The sequence below is a fragment of the Corvus moneduloides genome, chromosome 6, assembly GCF_009650955.1.
Source record: "Corvus moneduloides isolate bCorMon1 chromosome 6, bCorMon1.pri, whole genome shotgun sequence".
NCBI lineage: Eukaryota > Metazoa > Chordata > Aves > Passeriformes > Corvidae > Corvus > Corvus moneduloides.
In genome coordinates, this window is record NC_045481.1 from 32,035,826 (window position 1) to 32,056,225 (window position 20,400).

At 38.7% G+C, this 20,400-nt stretch overlaps 1 protein-coding gene across 4 annotated transcripts in view; it reads right to left on the reverse strand.

Annotated features, from left to right (window-relative positions):
• The window catches only part of FMN1 (formin 1), a 188,647-nt gene extending 168,608 nt beyond the window's left edge, over positions 1-20,039 (reverse strand). For 2 of the 4 annotated variants that reach the window (XM_032110984.1, XM_032110982.1), the window contains exons 1-2: positions 19,890-20,039; positions 5,513-7,526 (exon numbers count right to left, since the gene is read on the reverse strand). In XM_032110984.1, coding sequence (XP_031966875.1) covers positions 5,513-7,421 — 1,909 coding nt within the window. In that variant the 5' untranslated portion in view covers positions 7,422-7,526; positions 19,890-20,039. The remainder of the gene's footprint in view (positions 1-5,512; positions 7,527-19,889) is intronic. The other 2 variants (XM_032110983.1, XM_032110985.1) reach the window with 2 other exon arrangements.
• Between the last annotated feature and the right edge of the window lie 361 nt (positions 20,040-20,400).

Here is a 20,400-nt window from a genome sequence, read left to right on the forward strand (position 1 = left end):
GCAATAGATTCATTATTTTGTAGTTAATGATAATACACCCAACCAAAGCCAAAACTATAGTTTCTCACCTACTTTAATGCTGGGAATTTAAACAGACGTGTAGAACTATAGACTGTGTAACTACTTGTAGAATCTGAGTGTTCTTGTTCACATGGAAATAAGCTATGTTTACACTGCAAACAGAAATGAATGCAGGAAAACTGGGATAACCCAGTTTCAGCAGCCTGTTGAGAGACCTAAGGAGCAGGGCAGCTCTTAGAGCACAAATACGAACATTCTTTCTCCAGCCACCAAGGAGTGAACTATCAAACTGAAAGTATCATTTTGTGCTTTTCACTCCCTTCAAGATCTTTGAGGATTAAAATAGAATCTTATACCAACTTAAGAGTAATACTTATTCAAGTATTTATCTACATAGTAAACAGTTTTTTATAGGTTAAAGTACTTTTATATTTTAAGACTGCCAGATTGATCTGCCAGATACAGCCATTAGCAATTGGCATGTTTCCAAATGGTACTGCATGATTTTTGACAACCACACAAAACTACCAGAATTTTTGTTTTCAATTCTTTCTAATGGAAAGTGAACTGCTGCTGCCATAAAATTCTCACTGGCAGAAACAAGCAAACACAACGTTCTCCATCTAATAATCAGCAGGGACAGGGATAGATGCTTCTACAGTTACATCTAGAATATATTACAAAGAACTCTTGGGTACACATATTTAAATAGTCAATTAAAGAAAATTATTTGAGAAATAATCTTAAAAATTTATATTCAGCAACCTTTTCCAGCGGTTAAGATGCCTTCCCTATGACACAATAAACGTTGTAATTTTGAAGACTTTAAAATCAGAACTCTACCTCACTTTTCTTTTTCTTCCTCCCTTCTCTTCTCTGCATCTCCAAAATTTCATGGTACTGCACACTGACTTTATGGACCATCAGCAAGTCAGACAGATTTATATCCATAATGTACATTCTAATGGTTACAGTTCCTTTTGCAGATTTTCCCAGCAAAACAAGAATAAAAATTATCTCGTCTCCAATCAGCCATGTTCTTGCTTTGTCATACTCCATAAATGTTGTCTATCCTAGCCAAGGTAACATTCTCTACTCAGAGCTCCCCTTTCTCACTTGTCCTCCATTGCTTGTTCTTCCTGCTTCACTATTAATAGCACCCACTCAGAATATCAGTCCCTCCATATCTTCATCCAACTTGATTCACCTCATTTCCCACTCCTAACAACTCCTGTTTTAGCCAGCCCCAGCCAGCCTTCTGGCTTCCAGTCTTGGGATGCAACTGAGATTTTGGGGGTGGTCTTGCTTTCTTGTCCTTTCTGCCACATTTGCATGTCCTCCCTCATCCTAGCTGTGGTTTTCCTCAGGCCACTTTGAACTGTTCATCTCACTAAACCAGCCAAAGCTGCTCACCTCTCTCCTTGCTGGCTCAGTTTTCAGCTTGCTTAATGATTACCAGAAAGCAAGAAGAACACCAAAGTTGTTGCAGAGACGAGGAGGAAAAGTGAAGAGAGGAGGCCTTCGCTGGAAGAAGGAAGAGAGTAGGAAGAGAATGGGCCTGTCTTTTCAGTCCCATAAATCTCAGCCATTTTACCAGACACAAACCTTAATCATTCAGTTCTACTCCAAGTTTGTTTTCGTTTCTCTACAGTCCTACTAACTGTGGATCTCTGTGTTTTCTGGGTATCTTCTTCCTTCACAACTACTAGATACTAAAAAAAGAGCATTCTTCATTGGTTAGGGATAGGGTAACATCATCCTTCTCATTTGTTCCCTTTCCTGCTTTCACCATTCCCACTTGGCAGATTTTTATTCTTTTTTTCCACATTAGGAGTAAAACCTGTAACAGAAAGTGTGGTGAATGACCCTTCCCACTCTCATCCTGACTCAAAGCAGTCACCAGTCACTGTTCTGGAGGCTATGTCAGTGATTTTTAGGTTTCCTGCTCTGAATCAAATTCACTTCAATAGCTGCTAAAAATATCACTTCTTCCTCTTACAGACAATACTTAGTAAAACAGCATATTGGTGTCATTCAGTACTAAATTAATACAATAGCTCTGAAAATTTTCTCCCTAGTTTTTTCTACTGCTGTGAACCACTGGGGAGAGAAACAGTGACAGGAACTAAAAGGTCTCAGAAAATCTTTCCCTGAGACAGATATTCAGATACATTGAAAATCTTTTCAAAAGCAAGCTTGGCTTCCCCAGGACTACAAAAGCATGATGTACTTCATATTAGAGTAGAAAGACCTTTGTACAGAAATGCAAGAAATATGTTTCTGTGGATTTAATAAATGTCATTCTATGAGAAATTTTAGTGTTTGTACTTCTGCTTTTGCTGCATGTAACTGAGCAGTTTATTTGTTATTCTAAAGCTTTTTCTTAGAATTTGATAATTCAAATAGAACTATTACATGCTAATACAGGAATTTTAATTCCCCATCCCACCTTCAGAGAAAATTGCCAAATAATTATTGTTCAACTATAAATTATTCCCAGTTAACTATTAACTTACTAAGATGAAAACAGTGGCCTATTCCCATGGCCAATAGTTGCACTTCAACAAGAAGATCTAGTAAACTGCACTTTCAAATTAACTACTAATACAACTTTGTGCAATGAAACTATAAGATACGTGCCATATATGTATCTATATATCTATAAAGAAACTGAATTTGAGAAAAAGTAGAAGTACAGAAGTAAGGGCACTCTGCCTTAGTTGTTTCAGTTTTGACTGCAGGAATATTCTCCAATTACGGAAAAAGAGTGCAAAGAATCATGATTACAAACAATAAGAAAAGGGAATTAAAATTATGTGTAGACTCAATGATGAGTCCACTTTGTAATTTAAACTAATAAATTAGGATATTTAACTAATTCGTTAAATTTTCCAAATACAAAGTTACACAGGTAACAAAAGGCTCCAAAAGTTTTTCAGGAAGAATTAGTGCATACTGTGGCAGCAATAAACTTTGAAAAGCCATTCAAAAGACCATCATTTTTGCCATGAGGCAAATCCTTCAATCAACCTGACTGACAAAAAGTTGACCAAAATTCTCCATAATTGTTAGAGTCATTGTAGATACTTACACAATTTAATAACAGACTGGAATTGAAAGAAAGCATTTCACAATAACACCCCATTGAAGAAAAATCTGAAAAATAGTCTTGAATTCTGCTCTTCACACATGGAAGGAATCTGATAAGAATCAAACCAGGAGTGCAAGTTTATAACTGTAAATCTTAATATCACTTACATTAACTAAAATTGGAGATACATTATTTGTCTCAATGAACTACAGTCAGTTAGTTACTATTCTGCCTGTTTACAGAAGAATGGTATTCCAAATGCTCTGTCAATATGAATGATTCCACCCCTGGTTCAGATGGAAATGGGAAGTCAGATTATCCCAGATCCAGAGACATACCTACAGTATTATATGCCAGCAAAACAGGGAATTTTTCCTTAAAGTCACAGATTTTCTGGCACGCCAGTAATAATGCTGGCATGCAATCATACTTGAAAATGGAAAAAAAAAACAAAAAACTTGTGATATTTTCTGTCTGTATTAATGTTGCCAGGTTACTGTAAACAAGAACTAAAATCAGGCTTGTCTGCTTTTCTTCTCTTCACAAAGATGTTTCTGCTTAATAGCTAGGATTTTCAGCCAACAGATGCCATTAGTATGTATGCATGTTGTTTTGTTTCTTGTAAAACCATTGTGGGTTAAGCCCAGTGGGCAAATAAACACCACAGAGAGACTCATTCCCTCCCTCCCCCCTTCCCCCAAATGGCATGGGGGAAGAGGCACGGAAAAACCCCAACAACTGGAGGAAAAAGAGGGAAGAAAAAAATGAAACACGTGATGCTACAGCAATCACTCACCGCCTCCCATGAGTAGGCTGATGCCCTGCCAGGTCCCAAGCAAAAGATGGCTAACCCCTCTAAAGTCCCCTCTTTCTGCTTTTATTCCTGAGCATGACGTTATGTGGCAGGGAATTTCTCTTTAGTTAGTCTGGGTCATCTGTCTGGTTGTGTCCCCTCCCAGCCCATTGTGCAGCCCCATGTCTATTCACTGGGGGAATGCAGAGTGAGAAACAGAGAAGGGATTGATGCTGTGCAAACACTGCTCAGCACAAGCTAGAACATCCCTGTGTGATCGAGACTGTTTTCATCACAAATCCAAAACACTGCCCCATACAAGCTACTGTAAAGAAAATTAACTCTGTCCCAGGCAAAGGCAGTACAAGAGTACAGCACAATAGGTACAGTTCCACATCCAATAATTCTAAATAATACATTAATAAAAAAGATACTAACGTAAAACAGAGAGAAAAAGATACTAATGTAAAACAGAGAGAAAAAGATTTGCTGTACTACTTTAGTCTTATAAAGGGGTGAAATTGCTGGCCTTGTCAGCTAAACCAGCTCACCAAAAGGTATGACGAATACAAGAAGTAATGAGAGGGGTAGGACAGCACAGCACAACAGGGACCAGGAAAGGAATGAAAGAACAAGAGCATAGCACCCATCTTTTCAGCCTTGTCAACTCACCAAACAATACTTTGAATTTCATTTAGTCTTGAGCAGAACTAACACAACTTCTAGAAGTAGGCATGAATGCAAATCTCACAGGCAGTATTCAACACCCTCTGGCTAAGTTAATGGTTTCACATCTGTACACACCTCCCTTTCGGAATGCCCCTTTCGTGTCACTTTGCACTGCCAGCCTCCCCTACAAGACAGAGGGAGCAGTCTGAGCCATACCTAGACCACTGTAGAATTAGGTCCTCCAGCCTTCCTGTTTCTTAAGTTAAAAATGAAGGGCATAGATGTTGATGTTCCAGCTAACAAAGATAGCTATTCAGTATGTCATATAATTATGCATTTTTACACAGTATATCTTTATAAATAAACCCATGCACTGTACTCAAATACATTGTAACATGACTCCTGCATGCAATCATTTTAGAAACAAGCCTTTTCTTACAGAATTTACATTGACCTCTTGTAGCTAAATGGTCAAAGCACCAGTCCTACACTTAAGGCACTGTAAATCAGCTTGTTCAGAAAATGTTCTATCAGTTAAGCCCAACAAGCAAAAAGAACATTTTAGAGAATAAATGTTACCATAACATTTTGAAAGACTAGAACACAGCACAGGAAAAGCAGGAAAATAAGCATGTGAACTTTTTAAATTTTATACAGAAAGATTTTTCATTAACTTTGGCTAAGAGTTTAACAATAGGACTGAAAATAAGCTGACATAAAAATGCATCTCGAAATCTTATATAGCTGTAACTTTTGTTTAAAAAATTCAACAGCTTTTCACCCAATCCTTAAGTAGTGAAAAATATTTTTTTATTTAACATATTCATTATTAACAGCTAGTATTAAACAAACTAAAAACAAGCAAACCCAGAAAACATGCCAACACTTTCATGCTTGGTTGATTCTATTAGTTTAAAAATGTATGAAATAGGACTTACCTGGACAGAAATTCTGCTGTGTCTGAGTAGTTAATTTTTCTTGCACAGCACACTTTTCAAAATGTCCTGCAGTCGCATTCTGATGTAGGCCCCGTTGTCTGGGGGCAAATCCCAATTCTCCAGGTTCAGAAAACTTCAGATAAAACTGTGGCTCCAAATCACTGAAGGAGAAGTTTATAGCACCATGTCTTCCATGGCCATAGTCACTGAACATAGATTCGTCCTCTGTGCTCTGTGCTGGTAACGGGAGGATCCGGTGATGCAGCTGCGGGCTAGGCAGTCTCGAAGATAACGGAGAAGGAATAGGCGACATTTGTTTGTGTGAGTTAGATAGTGAATGTGAATTACTAAAAACATTACTCACTGCTGCTAATGGGGGTGAATGCAGCCTTTTCTCTTCCAGTTTAAGATTATTACTTGTCTGAGGAATATCAGGACTTTCATTTGCAGGCAGGTTCAAAAATAAATGCTTGCTGTTTCCCCGGGATACCGTGGTCCTTTTCTCATATAGTGAGCCTGGCAGGTTTCTGTCTACTCTTGTAATTTGTTGCAGTCTCTTCCATTCTGCAGCTTCATCTAAACTGTCGCTCCGGATAACTTTCAGGAGAGCTTTATTAACTGCTCCCACAAGGTTGCATGACTCATCAGTAATGTGCACTCTCTCTGCTTTGTACTGCAAACCAGAGCTGTCTTCCTCCTTTTCCTGCAGCACACTGTTATTAGAGTCTCCAGCAGCTTCATCTACGGAGTATACATTAGTTCTTGATATAAACTCGTTATGTGCTGTTGTGAGAACAGGAGAAATGGTTTCATTATCTCTGTGAGAATCAGGTAAAGACTCTGCAGGGGGGTTGGTAACTTCTTTAATACAAGCGTCTAAATCCTGGACTTCAGCAACAACTGTGATTCCTGGTTTCTCCTTGCATACTGGCTCAGCATACTTGCTACTTTTCAAGCTTTTAGCAGCTGCAGATTTACTTAATGTCCCAAGTTTGTTAGACAGACTGCACGGAGATGACTTCACCAAAGTGGTCCTCTGCTGTACCTTGGCAACTTCAGGAATGCATTCTCCATTATCCATCAGTTCAACTGCAACATCATTGATGCCTTTTGAGCTAGAACTTGGTAAGTCAGCATCCAATTTCACAGTCTTGTTGCTTGTAAGAAAATACCCCTCTTCTGTCCACCTTTCTGGTTGTATTCTATTGTCTACTGGTAAATTATCCTTACCTTTTACTGTCAGCCAGCTGGAGGGAGAAAAGGAACTGGGATAACTCCTAGTAGGAAGTCTTGTGGAGACCATCTTCTTATTTTTCTGTTGCATGTCTTGTGTACTCAGTAAAAAGAGATGTTCATGTATCTTTTTTCCCTCTTTCCGGTGGCTGATCTCCTCAAAGCTCTCTTTCCTTCTGTATTTCCTCATTTTTTTGTGATTCAAACTGCCTCTCTTTGTGGAATCCAGAAATACCTCCTGCTGATGTGTAAGACTGGAGTAATTATCACCTCTACGTTTCAGGACTCTGGAAGCATCCTGTCGCTTTTCCTCCTGATGTCCTGCCTTAAGGTCCGGAATATGATGCGATCTCCAAACACTGGATAACAGTTTTTCCTTTTCAGCAGTTAGTTTGTACAGGTCATTGAGAAGGTCTTTTGTGGTAGTTTGCTTGAAAATAGTATCTCCAAAGTTTTCATATGGCTGTCCTCTCAGGTCCATGTCTAACCTCTCCCTTACTTGATAGCAGCTACAGAAACGCTTACTGGTTCTATCCAGAGTTACAGAGCCCTTGTAAGTGAATCCTCTGACTTTCCCCTCTGGATGATAGAAGCTGATGTAACAAAGCTCCATAATGGGTTTGTGCAATTGAAGGACGGTATGCGTGCCTTCCATTATGCTTGCCAAATTAGTCATTCATTTAAATTATGTTCTAAGTGTTCCAAAGCTTGCATGACATAGCATGTGAGGCAGGGAATGGACGGAAGGCATCTGAGTAATCTTCAACAAGAATATTGTCTGCTGGAAAAAATAAAGAGAAGCCTGTCAAACTTGATTGTGGCAAATTTAATATGACAAATAACAAGCCTGCAGAAGCACAATCTTCTCTCAGTATTTTCTGATACAAATCTTTTACCTTGAAAATCTGACACAAAAAGGATGACACTGCTAACACTCATAGTTGGAGTCACAATCTTTCTCTCTCATACATCATCCCTCTGTCTCCAGGGTTCTCAGTCAATGTTGTTCCATCTGGCCACAAGACGGTCACTAAAACACCCATTTCAAAGAGACTTTACTTTTGAATGGTGGAATCTCTTGAACTCTCTCTGTTAAAAGTTAACTTGTTGCTGAACATTTAGTAAAAAGAACCATTCAAGCATGCCTGTTGCCTTTTTACTCAGCACAACCACCAGCATAACACCATCACAATGTAATTAGGTCTTGCTGCTTTATTTACCAAGAAAACTTTTAGAAAATAAAAAAGGCTGAATATTTTCTTCTTGTACTATTCTGTGGAACTGCCAAGACATCAAGAAAACTTGGAATAAGAAAAAAATATAGGTTCTGCTTGCTTGGCTAGCATACAGGTACTATATAAAGCTATTTTGAATCAACATGCAAGAGTGTAATTGCACTTCTATAGGCAGATTGATTGATCGTTTTTATTTCCTATTCTTTTCATCACGTATTTTCTTCCTACAGATTGGATATATTTACATTCTTTGGATACATAATAGAAGTTTGTTTGCTCCTTTTGAGAACTAAATTGTTTTTTATCCAGAAGGAATTCTGCTACCACAATTAAAGTGGAGAAGTCTGAAGTCACTAGGAAATGCATAAGCATCAAGGAAAGACCTAAAGCCCAGGAGCACAAAAAGCTGGAGAGCACCTGCTCCTACACTGAAAAATGCAGGTATTTCAGTTTTCAACTGAAAAAGCATAAATACAACAGAACTTTTCTTAATTTTAAAAGAGTCAAATTTAGGCAACAGTAGTTAAAAGGAAGCTGTCATATTACTATGTAACATATTTCACAGAATCACAGAATATGCTGATTTGGAAGGCACCCATCAAGATCATCAAATCCAACTCCCAGCCCTGCACAGGACACCCTAAGTGTCACACCCTGTGCCTGAGAGCGTTGTCCAAATGCTTGAACTCTGGCAGGCTGGTGCTGTGACCACTGCCCTGGGGAGCCTCTTCCAGTGTCCAGTCACTCTCTGGGTGAAAAACCTTTTCCTGATATACAACCTAAACCTCGCCTGACTTGGCTTCATGCCATTTCTTCAAGTCCTGACACTGTTCATGAGAGTGAAGAGATTGGTACCTGCCCCTCTGCTTCCCCTCATGAGGGTGTTGAAGACTGCAGTGCGGTATCTCCTCCAAGTGGAACAAAACAAGTGACCTCAACTGTTCCTCATAAAGCTTCCCCTCCAGACCCTTCACCATCTTCATGGTCTTCCTTTGGATGCTCTCTAGTAGCTTTGTATTCTTATACTGTGGCTCTCAGAACTGCCCCCAGCACTCAAGGTGAGGCTGCCCCAGTGCAGAGCAGAGAGGGGCAATCCCCTCCCTTGCCCGGCTGGCGATGCTGGGCCTGACGCCCCCAAGGACACACTTGGCCCTCCTGGCTGCCAGGGCACTGCTGACTGCCATTCAACTTGCCATCGACCAGGGCCCCCAGGTCCCTTTCCACAGCGCTGCTCTCCAGCCCCTCATTCCCCAGTCTGTCCATACATCCAGGGTTGCCCCATTCCAGGTACAGAATGTGACACTTTCCCTTGTTGAACTTCATAGGGTTGGAGACTGGCGAGTCCCCTAATTTGTGGAGGTCTCCCTGCAGGGCCTCCCTGCCCCCAAGGGAGTCAACAGGTCCTCCCAACTTAGTGTCATCAGCAAACCTACTTAGTATCCCTTCTAGTCCTGCATGCAAGTCATTAATGAAGACGCTGAAGAGCACAGAGCCGAGGACAGAGCTCTGTGTAACCCCACTAGTGACAGGTCCCCAGTCTGATGTCACTCCATTTACTAAAACCCTTTGCACCTGACCCGTGAGCCACCCATCAGTTACTCACCCATCACATGGTGTGTTTATCCAGCTGTGTGCTGGACATTTTGTCCAGAAGGATATTGTGAGAAGCAGTATTGAAAGCTTTGCTGAGGTCCAAAAATATAGAAGTATCGTATCAGTTTTTACTATGCAGAGTTAGGTATCATTTTATAATGATGCCCATAACCTATTATAAATAATGAGTGAAGCCTAACTGTAAGAATCAAGCAGGATTTACCCAAAACATCAACAAGCAGTCATTTATTGCAGTGATTTAATTGCATCTGTTTCTAATGTTTTCTACATAGTTTCAAACTTTCCATTTACTTTGAGTAGTATCATTCTTCATGCCAGCAAAGCTCTTAACTTAACAAGTACACATAATCCTTGATGACAGAGGAGAGATCCTAATGAGAGAAGACTACAGTAAGAACAATCTTCCATGAGAGCTGTATGAGCTTCTTAATTCTGTTCACCAGCAGTTAACAGTTGAGTGGCATGATTCAGAATACTGTTCAAGTATAAGAAGTGGTAGGGAAGGTGCAAAACCTTTAGTCATTACTTCTGTTGAAGACTGGCTTGTTGTTTCATAGATCTGTAAGAGCTTCTGAGAAAAATATGCCATTCTATTTCCTGTTTCATTCTTGTTTTAACTCATTATGTGAGTCTGGAGTTCGAGACACAGGCAAGGCTGAGGACTACCTAAAAAAGCAGCCTGACCTCTTGCCTTACCAGTCTTCCTCGTCTCCAGCTGTGCTGCTCTTCTAGCATAGAATGATCGTGCAGTCACTAGGTGTGTGTGTGTCACCAGCAGATGCAATCAAGAGTGGTCTGCATACAGAAATATTAGGAGCTGTCTTAATCCTACTCATTCTTCAGTCAAGCAGTACTGAACACCCCTTAGGAAATAGCATAATTGAAACTATAGACCCAGTAGCTATAGACCCAGACATTATGATCAAATTTTGTGTCCTCAAATGACATCTGTGATATTACCAGGTTCAAGTCAGCCCCATTCTGTAGAACACATTATTCTTGGTAACATGCATGGTTTTGGTTTGGGGTTTCTTTGCGACAAAAGACAATATGTGTATATAAAAGGATTAGCTAGCCCTTGTTTCAGCTGCACAGATTTGCTGAGCTATGCCCCTCCCAAAAACCAAGCAGCTCCCCCAATCTAATCTGAATTCTGAATCATTGTATTATTGAAATGAGACCTACAGCTCTCCTTGAATCATATTGCAAAAATGATTAAAATTAAGAGCTCCTTTTCAGTTAGAAATAGACAAATATATTGAACTTTCTTTTTTTTAAAAATGATATTATCTTTGAATAACAAACTTATGCCAGTTTGAACCTAGTATAAAGGCTACATCCTATTAAATATCTTCTTAGTTACACCAAACTAAACAATGGGTTTGGTACACACATATTGACACATAAAAATGTAGAATCACTGTGAGTAGAACGTAACTCACCTCCTTGTAATGAAAAAATTTACGAAGTCTTTGAAATTAAATATTAAAAGTGAGTTATTAGAAAAAACCCCAGTAATAGTAACAATAGCAATAACAAAAAGGACACTTTGTAACTATTACCCCAATGACATATTCTGTATCAAAACTTTCATTGATTTAAAAGATAATGTGATACCATGCAAGGCACTGTTTATTGGTATTTTGAAGGTTATTTCTACTAGTAGATACATTTATGACTAAGAAAACATTTTAACTTCATCTCATTCAACCTTTTTTATAATCTTCCATCAGTAAACAAAGAAAGAAGTGAACTCCCTGCTCTACAGGCACAAGCATTATGAGAAACTATCAGGAGAATTATGTCAAGGAAAGAAACTGGTTAAGGAATTTCAAATGTTATGACAATATTCATCCCCAACTTTTCTGTTCACCTTGCAATCTGTTTATAAAACTACTTCCATTGGAAACCTTACTACAGAGAGCGAAATATTGTAAATTAAAGCCACACTCGGGCAATGCAGGTTAAGTAGAATGCCCATTAATCCAAGAAAACATAAAATTTTAACTACTGAAGATATAACATGGAGCAATGAAAACAACCTTCAGCATCACTGCTAAGTTTCTCTTACACAACTTTCCAGTGCATAGTAGCTGAGTAGTGGGATTCAGGTTGTGAGAAATACTGCTTCAAGGAAAAAAAAAATCTACTTAGAGAAAGCTAGTAAGTGGAAAGAACAGCTGAAATTGTTAAATAGGCAGCTGAGAAAAAAACCTGCTCTGCTGATGGATTTTCTTTCGGCTTAACAACAACAAAAAAGGTCACAGTGGTCTTCAAAGTCTAATGCCAACACATCCATTCATTATGCTGCTCAAAATGTGCTCTTAAAAACCCATGACTCCATTCCTACAGTTCCTTCTCTCTAGCAGGACACATCATTCACTTCTCAGCATGACAGATGGTCTTCCTCCTTTCCCTGACACTTAAGTAAGCCAGAACTGAAATTCCTTACTTTCCCAGCTCTCCCTAATATCCGATTGTTACTATGTGATGACCTGTTTCTGAGCACACTATGACTAACCTTCTGAGCTATGTAGCTAATTAACACATCACAAAAGAAAAAGCATGGTAGAGGAAAGGCAGTAAAAATGTGAACAGACCAAGGCTTCACATCTCAAGCTCAAAGACACTGAAATGAAACTACCATAATACTTGTTTACTGAGCACAACTGATTTGATAGAGACAAATAGAGACAAATGCCATCATTTTCGTCTCTTGCCTAAACCATCAAGTTTCTCCAAGGTTCTTTCAAATTTTCATTTGACTTACAAATATTGTCATTAGAAAGAGAAGAAGTTATAATTTCTTCACAAAGGCAAAATATTACAGCTCCTTCCAGCAGCTTTGTCATAAATAGAAGAATTCCATAACAAACTTTCCAACTCTAAGTCTACACTGTGTTTTTTGGATTGCGGCAAAACCAACAAAAAAACCCCAAACCAAACACCACACACAAAAATACCAACCAAATTTAGAGTATTTAATTATTTGTATAAGATTTTGAACGATAGTCCATATAGTTAGCAATAGTAGTTTAAAATACTGCTTTTCTCAACTTCACAAGTACTGAATTACACCAGGAAAGAGAGCATTAAGGAATACAAAATAGTGTCTCTGCCAGACAGGGAGCTACTTTATTAAATTTCAGATCTCATCCAACAGCACAAGGAAAGTACTAAAGCATATTAGTCTTGCCAACAAATTCAGATGAAACAGAGAAATAACACAAAACATAGGGTGAAAAGTCATTAAGTTAATCCACAATGCAGAGCTTTGTATACCAAAACCAATTTTTAACCATAAATGCAACCTTTGGCTGCATCATTCTGTTCAATCTAATCCAACACCAAGAATCAGGAAATCCAGGACAGAGTCCATTAAGCAAAAAATCTGAAATCCAGCTCTCTGAATATAGCATCTTTGTGATCCAAAGATGAGGAAATCTAAACTTCTTGAAATCAAAAACCACAATTTAAGAAAAAGATAGTTTACACAAGGCACGTAAAGTTAATTAAAACGGGGTTTAAAAGTTTCTGGCTGGACTGAATAATATGATGATGCCTCACCAGGAACAAATACATTCTCAGTAGCCAAAGTGTCCCAAACTTGTTCTGGTCCTTTGTAGATCACTGTCTCATTTGAAATAGCTGCAAATACGCATATTACCTTCTTAGTGCACAGAAGATGGAAAAAAGCAGTGATGATACTTTGGAGTTTAGAACTAATACTCACCATTTACACAAAAAAATGCATATTACGTTTGACTAGTCAAATATAAAATACATTTTTTATTATTTGCACCACCTGGTCTCAAAAAAATGTTCCCCAAAGGAGTCTGACATGAAAGTTCTCACCCTTCTGTAGCCTACTTCAGTTTAGCAAAGCAATATTTATCTTTTTCTGGCACAACTGCATCAGCAAGTTAAAAAATATAAAAGATTTCACACAGCATGTCCTCATGAAACTGTTGTTAGAGTCAACCATACCACAAAAATGTCCAAAATCTGTTTGTCAAAGGTGACTAATTTGCAAGAATTAGTTACCAAATGAGATTTCCATCACAAACTCACCCATCTGACTATTTAAGAGGTTGCTAATAAAAAACTCTGCAATGGATATTACAAATATGAAGTCTTTAATGTAGGAAGTGCATTAAGTAGCAAAGCAACAGACATTAAAGGAGAGAATGAGCAAAGGCAATCTGTACACATATCCTGAAGAAATAACACAGTAACAGCCTGTTTGAAACAGACTATTTCAAGAAGTACAGCTTTAAACAAACAAACAAATTCCTTCTGCACTTCAGGCAGGTTTTTACACTCTCCACCTTGCTCTTAGACATTTGGCAGGAAAAGAACCAATAGAGCAGATGAGTCAATCATCTTCTAGTTTTTTTTGACCAGAACAGAGTTTTCTGACCGCTGAAGAGGCAAACTGAAAGGTAAATACGACTACAAGCATTCCTCATACTCTCACCATATGTAGAAACTCAAATTGTTATGATTCAAAGGGATTCAAAAGATGCTTATAAACAAACATTACCCCAAACTCTCTTTGGTGGTCAGAAAACCTGGAATTAGCTCAGTTCGTTAGAGCATGGTGTTAATAATGCCAAGGTAGTGGGTTCTATCTTTGTATGTGCCATTCACTTAGGAACTGAACTCAATGATCATTGTGGGTCTCTTATAATTCAGAAAAGTCTGTGAAAAGAGTATTTTGCCAAACCTGGAAATTAAAATAAATGTTACAATTATTTTATCTATTGTAAAATAAAGACTGTTCATTTCTCAGCAACAATCACATGGTATACCGTGCTTTACTAATTTTACATCAATGTAATTTATATACCTTATTCAGACAAATAACTCTCCCCTACAACATCTCTACATCCCTAACACCTCCCCCGTATCCTTCGTACCTAAGATGAACAATCAAAATGGAATCTTATAATTTAAAATAGAAAACTACTCCTTGATACATGTACAGGGGATAGTGGCTAATATTCAGCTGAATTCATATAGTGATTTAAAAAGTAATTAGAGGCAAGAGGAAAAAATCTTTTGCCTCAGGTTACAGATGTCTTAATGAAAAGCTGCACTTATTTGTAGTCAGATGATTTTCAAGCAACAAAGAAACAAACAAACAAAAAGCCATACTAGACCAGAACAGCTTGTACAGACAAACTATTCACATTATCTAAACCACAATCTTTACATATTTCAACACAAAAATACTGTATTATCATGAAAAGTAAGATAAAAAAATTACATTTACAGTGAACAAAAAGATGCAAACTTGCAATATCATATTTGTACGGGTCAGACTTGGGTCATAAACTGCACACATGACTTTTTCCAGTTTTAACCCAGATAGATAATACCCCTTGAAATAAATCATATGTTCACTCAATACTTTATCAATGGGTAAGTTTTACAGGATACACAGTAACTTGTTTCCACTTCTGGCAGAAAGGATATTTCTACAGGAAAACAACATGAATTAAATAAGTATTTTCTAAACGAAAGGATTGTCTTCCTGTTAATATTTGTCCAAAAGCTTTAGTTTTGCTTGTCCAAGTAGCCAACTCTTCAGCAACAGCTGCATCTTGTTCTGTATTGTATAACTAACATCTTTAGTTTCCCCAAATCAAGAAAGTACCTATTTATTTAATTATTGAATGCCCATGCTTTTTAGTGTCATGATGATATTTCAATGAGGCATTTAGTCTACAGCCTTTCAGATCAGAGGTCTTTCACCAAACATCACTTTCAGGGATGTATCTGGCCATGTACTCTGAACTTCGAACCCAACACGGTATTTAAGGAGAGCAAAGAAAGAAACTAAAAGGCTATGCTGCAGCAAATATTTGAACTATTTCATGAGCAAGGGAAGAAAATACAGCTGCAAAAAGTTTGGACTAATCACAAAAGGAGGTGCAAATCCTAAGGAAGCTTCCGTGGTGAAAACAAGAGAAATGGAATTTAAAGAATAGTAACAGCAATTAAAACCCCTCCCATAACAACATTTTATAGCTAGAGAAGGACTCCTTCACAAAGTACAGGAGGTTTTGAAAATATCTTTCTGTAATTAAAGGTCAAAAACTCTGTCCCACGTTAAGCTCTTAGGAATGAAGAAAAAATTTCTAAAATAATGTACTTGACAAGTTATCAAATCTATTTTTAATTATGCATATTTAAAAAAAAATGCAATGGTTGAGAATAAACTCAGAAATATTTTTAAATTTTCTTCCTTCAAAAATTGTAGTGGTCTTGAAATTACTTTAGCCTTCAGGAGTGTTGGGTTGTTTCAAAAATTCTAACAATGTATTATTCAAGTTTTGAAAACCTTGGCTATACAAGATAAAATGGGATGTAATGACTTGGGATGATCATATTAACATTTCAAAGAACAAAGTATTAGATCAGAGAACTATGGTTGCATTTGTTTTCTTCATTCTGACTTTTTGCTAGTAGCATTTCACACGTAGCTAAATGGTTTCAACATATGACTACAACTAACAAAAAATTATAAACCCAATTGCTAGGAGAGATTATAGGTTTTCAAAAGGCCTGTTAAACAAGTAAGCATTAGGCTTTAGACATAAATTTAGTCTGTTTTATCAGTCTCAAGTGCATATCAATTAACATTTTTCAAGTCTTGAAAATGGTTAATTGCTTATATGTCATTGTCATTTTCTTGGTCTGTGCCCTGTCATGTAAGACTGAACACAGAATTTTTATTAAATTCAGCAAGTCTTTCAACAGCAAATGCATTTTTACCAATAACATTATTTTAAAATAATGATAAAACTCAAATTACTTTAAGATTAAACAGGTCTCACAGATCCCCCACAGGAGTTCTAACTTAAGCAACAATACAAGCCTCCTCAGGAAAAGAAGCAGCAAGATTAAAACATGAAGACACAGTATTTCAATGTAATAAGCTTAAAATACCACAGGATCAAGAGAATGACTGAGAAAAATGTTGACTTAAATCTCATAAGAAATGCTCATTTTACTTCAAGATTTCAGTAATGCCATTTAAATAAATCTATAAGACTTAATGGCTCTTTAAATGGAGGACTGAAGCAATTCAATATTAAGAATTTAAAGGTCCTTTGTAATTTTCTAAGGGCCCAACTCAACAAAACGTATATAGTCTTGTGGAGATAATCAACCCTCCATTATTGCAGAACTGGACTTAAAAGTCAATCTGAATGTCCAAAGTACTGATTGGAGGTTCAATCTTCCATGGAAAAAGGAGAAATGGTAGTACCTGCCTGGCTAGGAGACAGTGACTTGGATAAGAACCCATGCATCACATTTTGTGTGCTTTCTTTCCAACTTCTCAGCCAGAAGTGCTGAGATACACATACTGCATATTTAGCTACAAATACTGTATCTCTAGTCTGGCAGCACTCACAGGCAAGAAAAGTCACAAACTTTAATCCAAAAAGATGTAATGAAATTGCATAAGACTAAATGATAATGGCAAAAAGAACTCTTCCCTTGGGTTTCCCGTTACAGACAGATCTAAGATCTATAGGCTCCACTGTCACAGAGGAGGTTTGAAATACTATGGCCACTAGACATACAACCAGATTAAAAAAAAAAAACAAAACAACTTGAGCTTTGTCATTAAAAGATTATTGTAGTCTTTGTTCCTACTGTGTCTAAGTATGGGGAAATAAACATGAATGGTCGCAACTAGAAACTATAGCAGTGACATGATTATTAACTAAAAAGAGAGTGGTTGTCATCAAGGAATAATGTATAAATATACAAAACATGCTGAAATGGTAGAAACAATTTATAATTGGTTAAGCTTCAGATTCCATTGAGTTACATCTATTTGACCACTCCATGATGGCCAGTTTCCTGCATTTTGGTACTCCTCCTGATACCTAACACCTAATGGAATATACATTCAGATTATATATCTTTTTAAGCCATATGAGATCCAAGTTAGAAGAGGAATTTATTTCATGCCAAAATAGCTAAAGAAAAATCCAAAGCTGGCAGAGTCCAGGAAGACTGAGTGGAGAAAGGGATGAAAACTAATTTTTGGAAACAGCGACACAAAGGCACACAGAAAAGTTGGGGTTTTTCAAAGAATGGAATTCATACAGTTCTTAACTACTATAGAATAGGAGCAGAAAGCCATCCAACCCTCAAGCCTTAATGAAGATCTCTATGATTGTTCTTGCTTTTTTTTTCCTACTCTTGACCACTGTCTGGAAAGCATTATTTGGATTTAACTGCAAAGCCTGCTTTTGACTTTTGGTTCCATTTTCAAACATTTTATGTGTGCAAGTTAAAGCAGGATCAAAGCTTCAGAAAGGATGACCTTGTTAAATGATATTGTGAAGGCCCTAGGTCTTTTCCTAGGTAAACAAAAAACAACGAACCAACCAAACACAACAACAACAAAAAAGAACCAACAAAAAACCCCAACGAAACACCAAAACCACAAAACCCCCAACCCCCATCCCCTGCAGAGTAGTTCTTCACATCCCAGGCAGAACTGTCTCTTCACCACATTTTTATATCCTGACAAATGTCAGTATAAAGTTGACATTCATTACCTTGGCATTTATTTTGAAACCCAGCCATTTCCCAATTTTCTACTTGGTATTTGCCTACAGCTTTCACTTTACAGATATGAAAACCTGAAAACAGAAATTGAAAGGGAAAATTCCAATTTTGTGGAAATACCTGTCTATGTAAGAAAGTCTCTACAGAGACAATAATCTTTTACCTGTGCCTCTACTCCAATCTTATCTTCACAAGATGCAAAATATTAGAGAAACATTGTCCTGTTGTTTACTACTTACTACATTATTAAGTCATCTGTGCCCATGTAGCTGTACACCTTACACATACATCTATTAAAAAAACCTCACAGGAACACGCATGCTCATGGCACTTGACTTTTAGTGAGATAGGTTCAACTCAAGCGAAAACTTCTTTCCATTGCTTACAACGGTCGATTTCATACCAAACTGCAACTTTGTCTACAGTCCTTCAAATTCAGTTAATGATGTTATGGGTTGACAGTTTCTTTTTTTACAGTAACATAAAAAAGCAGTCCTTCTTTCTTTAACTCTCCATATAACTCAAAATAACTGAACTGTTTCTGCTGAAACTTACCAAAACAAGTCAATTCACCTGCAAGCATAGTCCAAGCTACCTGAAAGGTGAAAGTTTCAGAACATTATGTGTAAGTGATTTATCTAAACTTCACAGGAATAGTACTGATATACTTGTAGAAATAACTTTAAATGTGTACATAACAGTTTAATGATAACACCTGCACAAGACATTTCTACAAGTAAAATGGTCATTAAGCCATCATGAACAATTCAAAGGATGGGTGTAAATAAATAACTACAATTAGGAACATATTCAAAATTCCTTCCTCTGTAATTTCTCAGCAATTTTAAAAAATTGGTTGATTTCCTGTGAAGCTGCAAGAAAAGAACTCATTATGATTCCTGCTACACACTTGAGAAAACAAGTATCACAAGACAGAACTGTGGGACAGCCGGAAGGACTAAATATATACAGTTTCCAGACCAACTCTCTGTCTGTTCTATCATGATGTGATTTAATATTGCAGCTGAAGAAAGGAGACTGTGCAAAGCAGCAAGAGAAGGTTCCTCCAGAACGTCAGTATTTGTCTTTTTCCTACATGTAAAAGACATTAGTAAATGTCACCATGCAAATGCATTCTATCTCAGGGTAACAGTTCATCAGCCTCATCTGCAATGGTAACCCCTATAAGCTTCGTAACACAGAGTAACAGATTGTCTGAACGCTGTAAATATTAATCACGCGTTTCCCACTCATCTGCCCTCCTGAGTGCCCGACGGTATTTGCACACATCAAATGCTACAGAATTATAACAATCTGCATTCTCCGCTTCACTGCACCTATCCCGCACACCAGACTAGAAGAAAACGAGGATAGCTTTAAGAGTCATTTTGGGGCGGGGGGAACTAATCCAGTTAAATTTACTTTAATAGCGCTGTCAAGAAAGGGGGAGGGAGGAAAGCTACGGACTTTCTTAGGACTGCAAGAGAAACTAAGAGATCCCAGCTCTCGTGATCCCACAGAAGCTATTTATAAATAAGCAGCCAGAGAGCAGACGAGATGCTAATGAGGACCAAACAGATCCCTTCCCTGCAGTCTCGAGTTAGTGGTTTTATTTTGTAATCCACTGGATTGCGACAGAGACACTGCGGGGAACCAAGCAGATGGGCAGAGCGGCGGGCAAGCGAACGAAAGAATATTACCTTGCGAGAAGCAGCGCGCCGGGTCGCGATGCTCCTGCTGCTGTTTCAGGTGCAGGGGAGGACACGGGATGCCTGCGGCCGCAGGGCTGCAGCTGCCCCGTGCTATTCCCGGCCGCCCCCGCCGCCTCCCCCAGCGGCGCCGACGCCGTTGCCGCCTCCCGGATCGCTCCCGTCGCGGGGCGCGCGCCCCACCGCTCCCTCCCGCGGGGCGGGACTGACGGGCCGGCTGGCCAATCGGCGGGCTGCGCGGCTGGACACTGGCCAATCGGCGGGCTGCGCGGCTGGACACTGGCCAATCGGCGGGCTGCGCGGCTGGCGCGCGCCGGCTCCGCGCGAGGTCCGGCGGCAGCCCCAGGTGTGTCCCGCGCGCGCGGGGCGGCGCCGCGCCGGGCCCGTTCCTGTGCGGGAGCGCAGCGGGGCCGCCGCTCCCGGGGCGAGGGTTCCTGCTGCTTGAGGTGTCAGAAACAGACTCTCCCGCAAAGCGTGGGGCTGAGGGAAGCTAACGCATCAC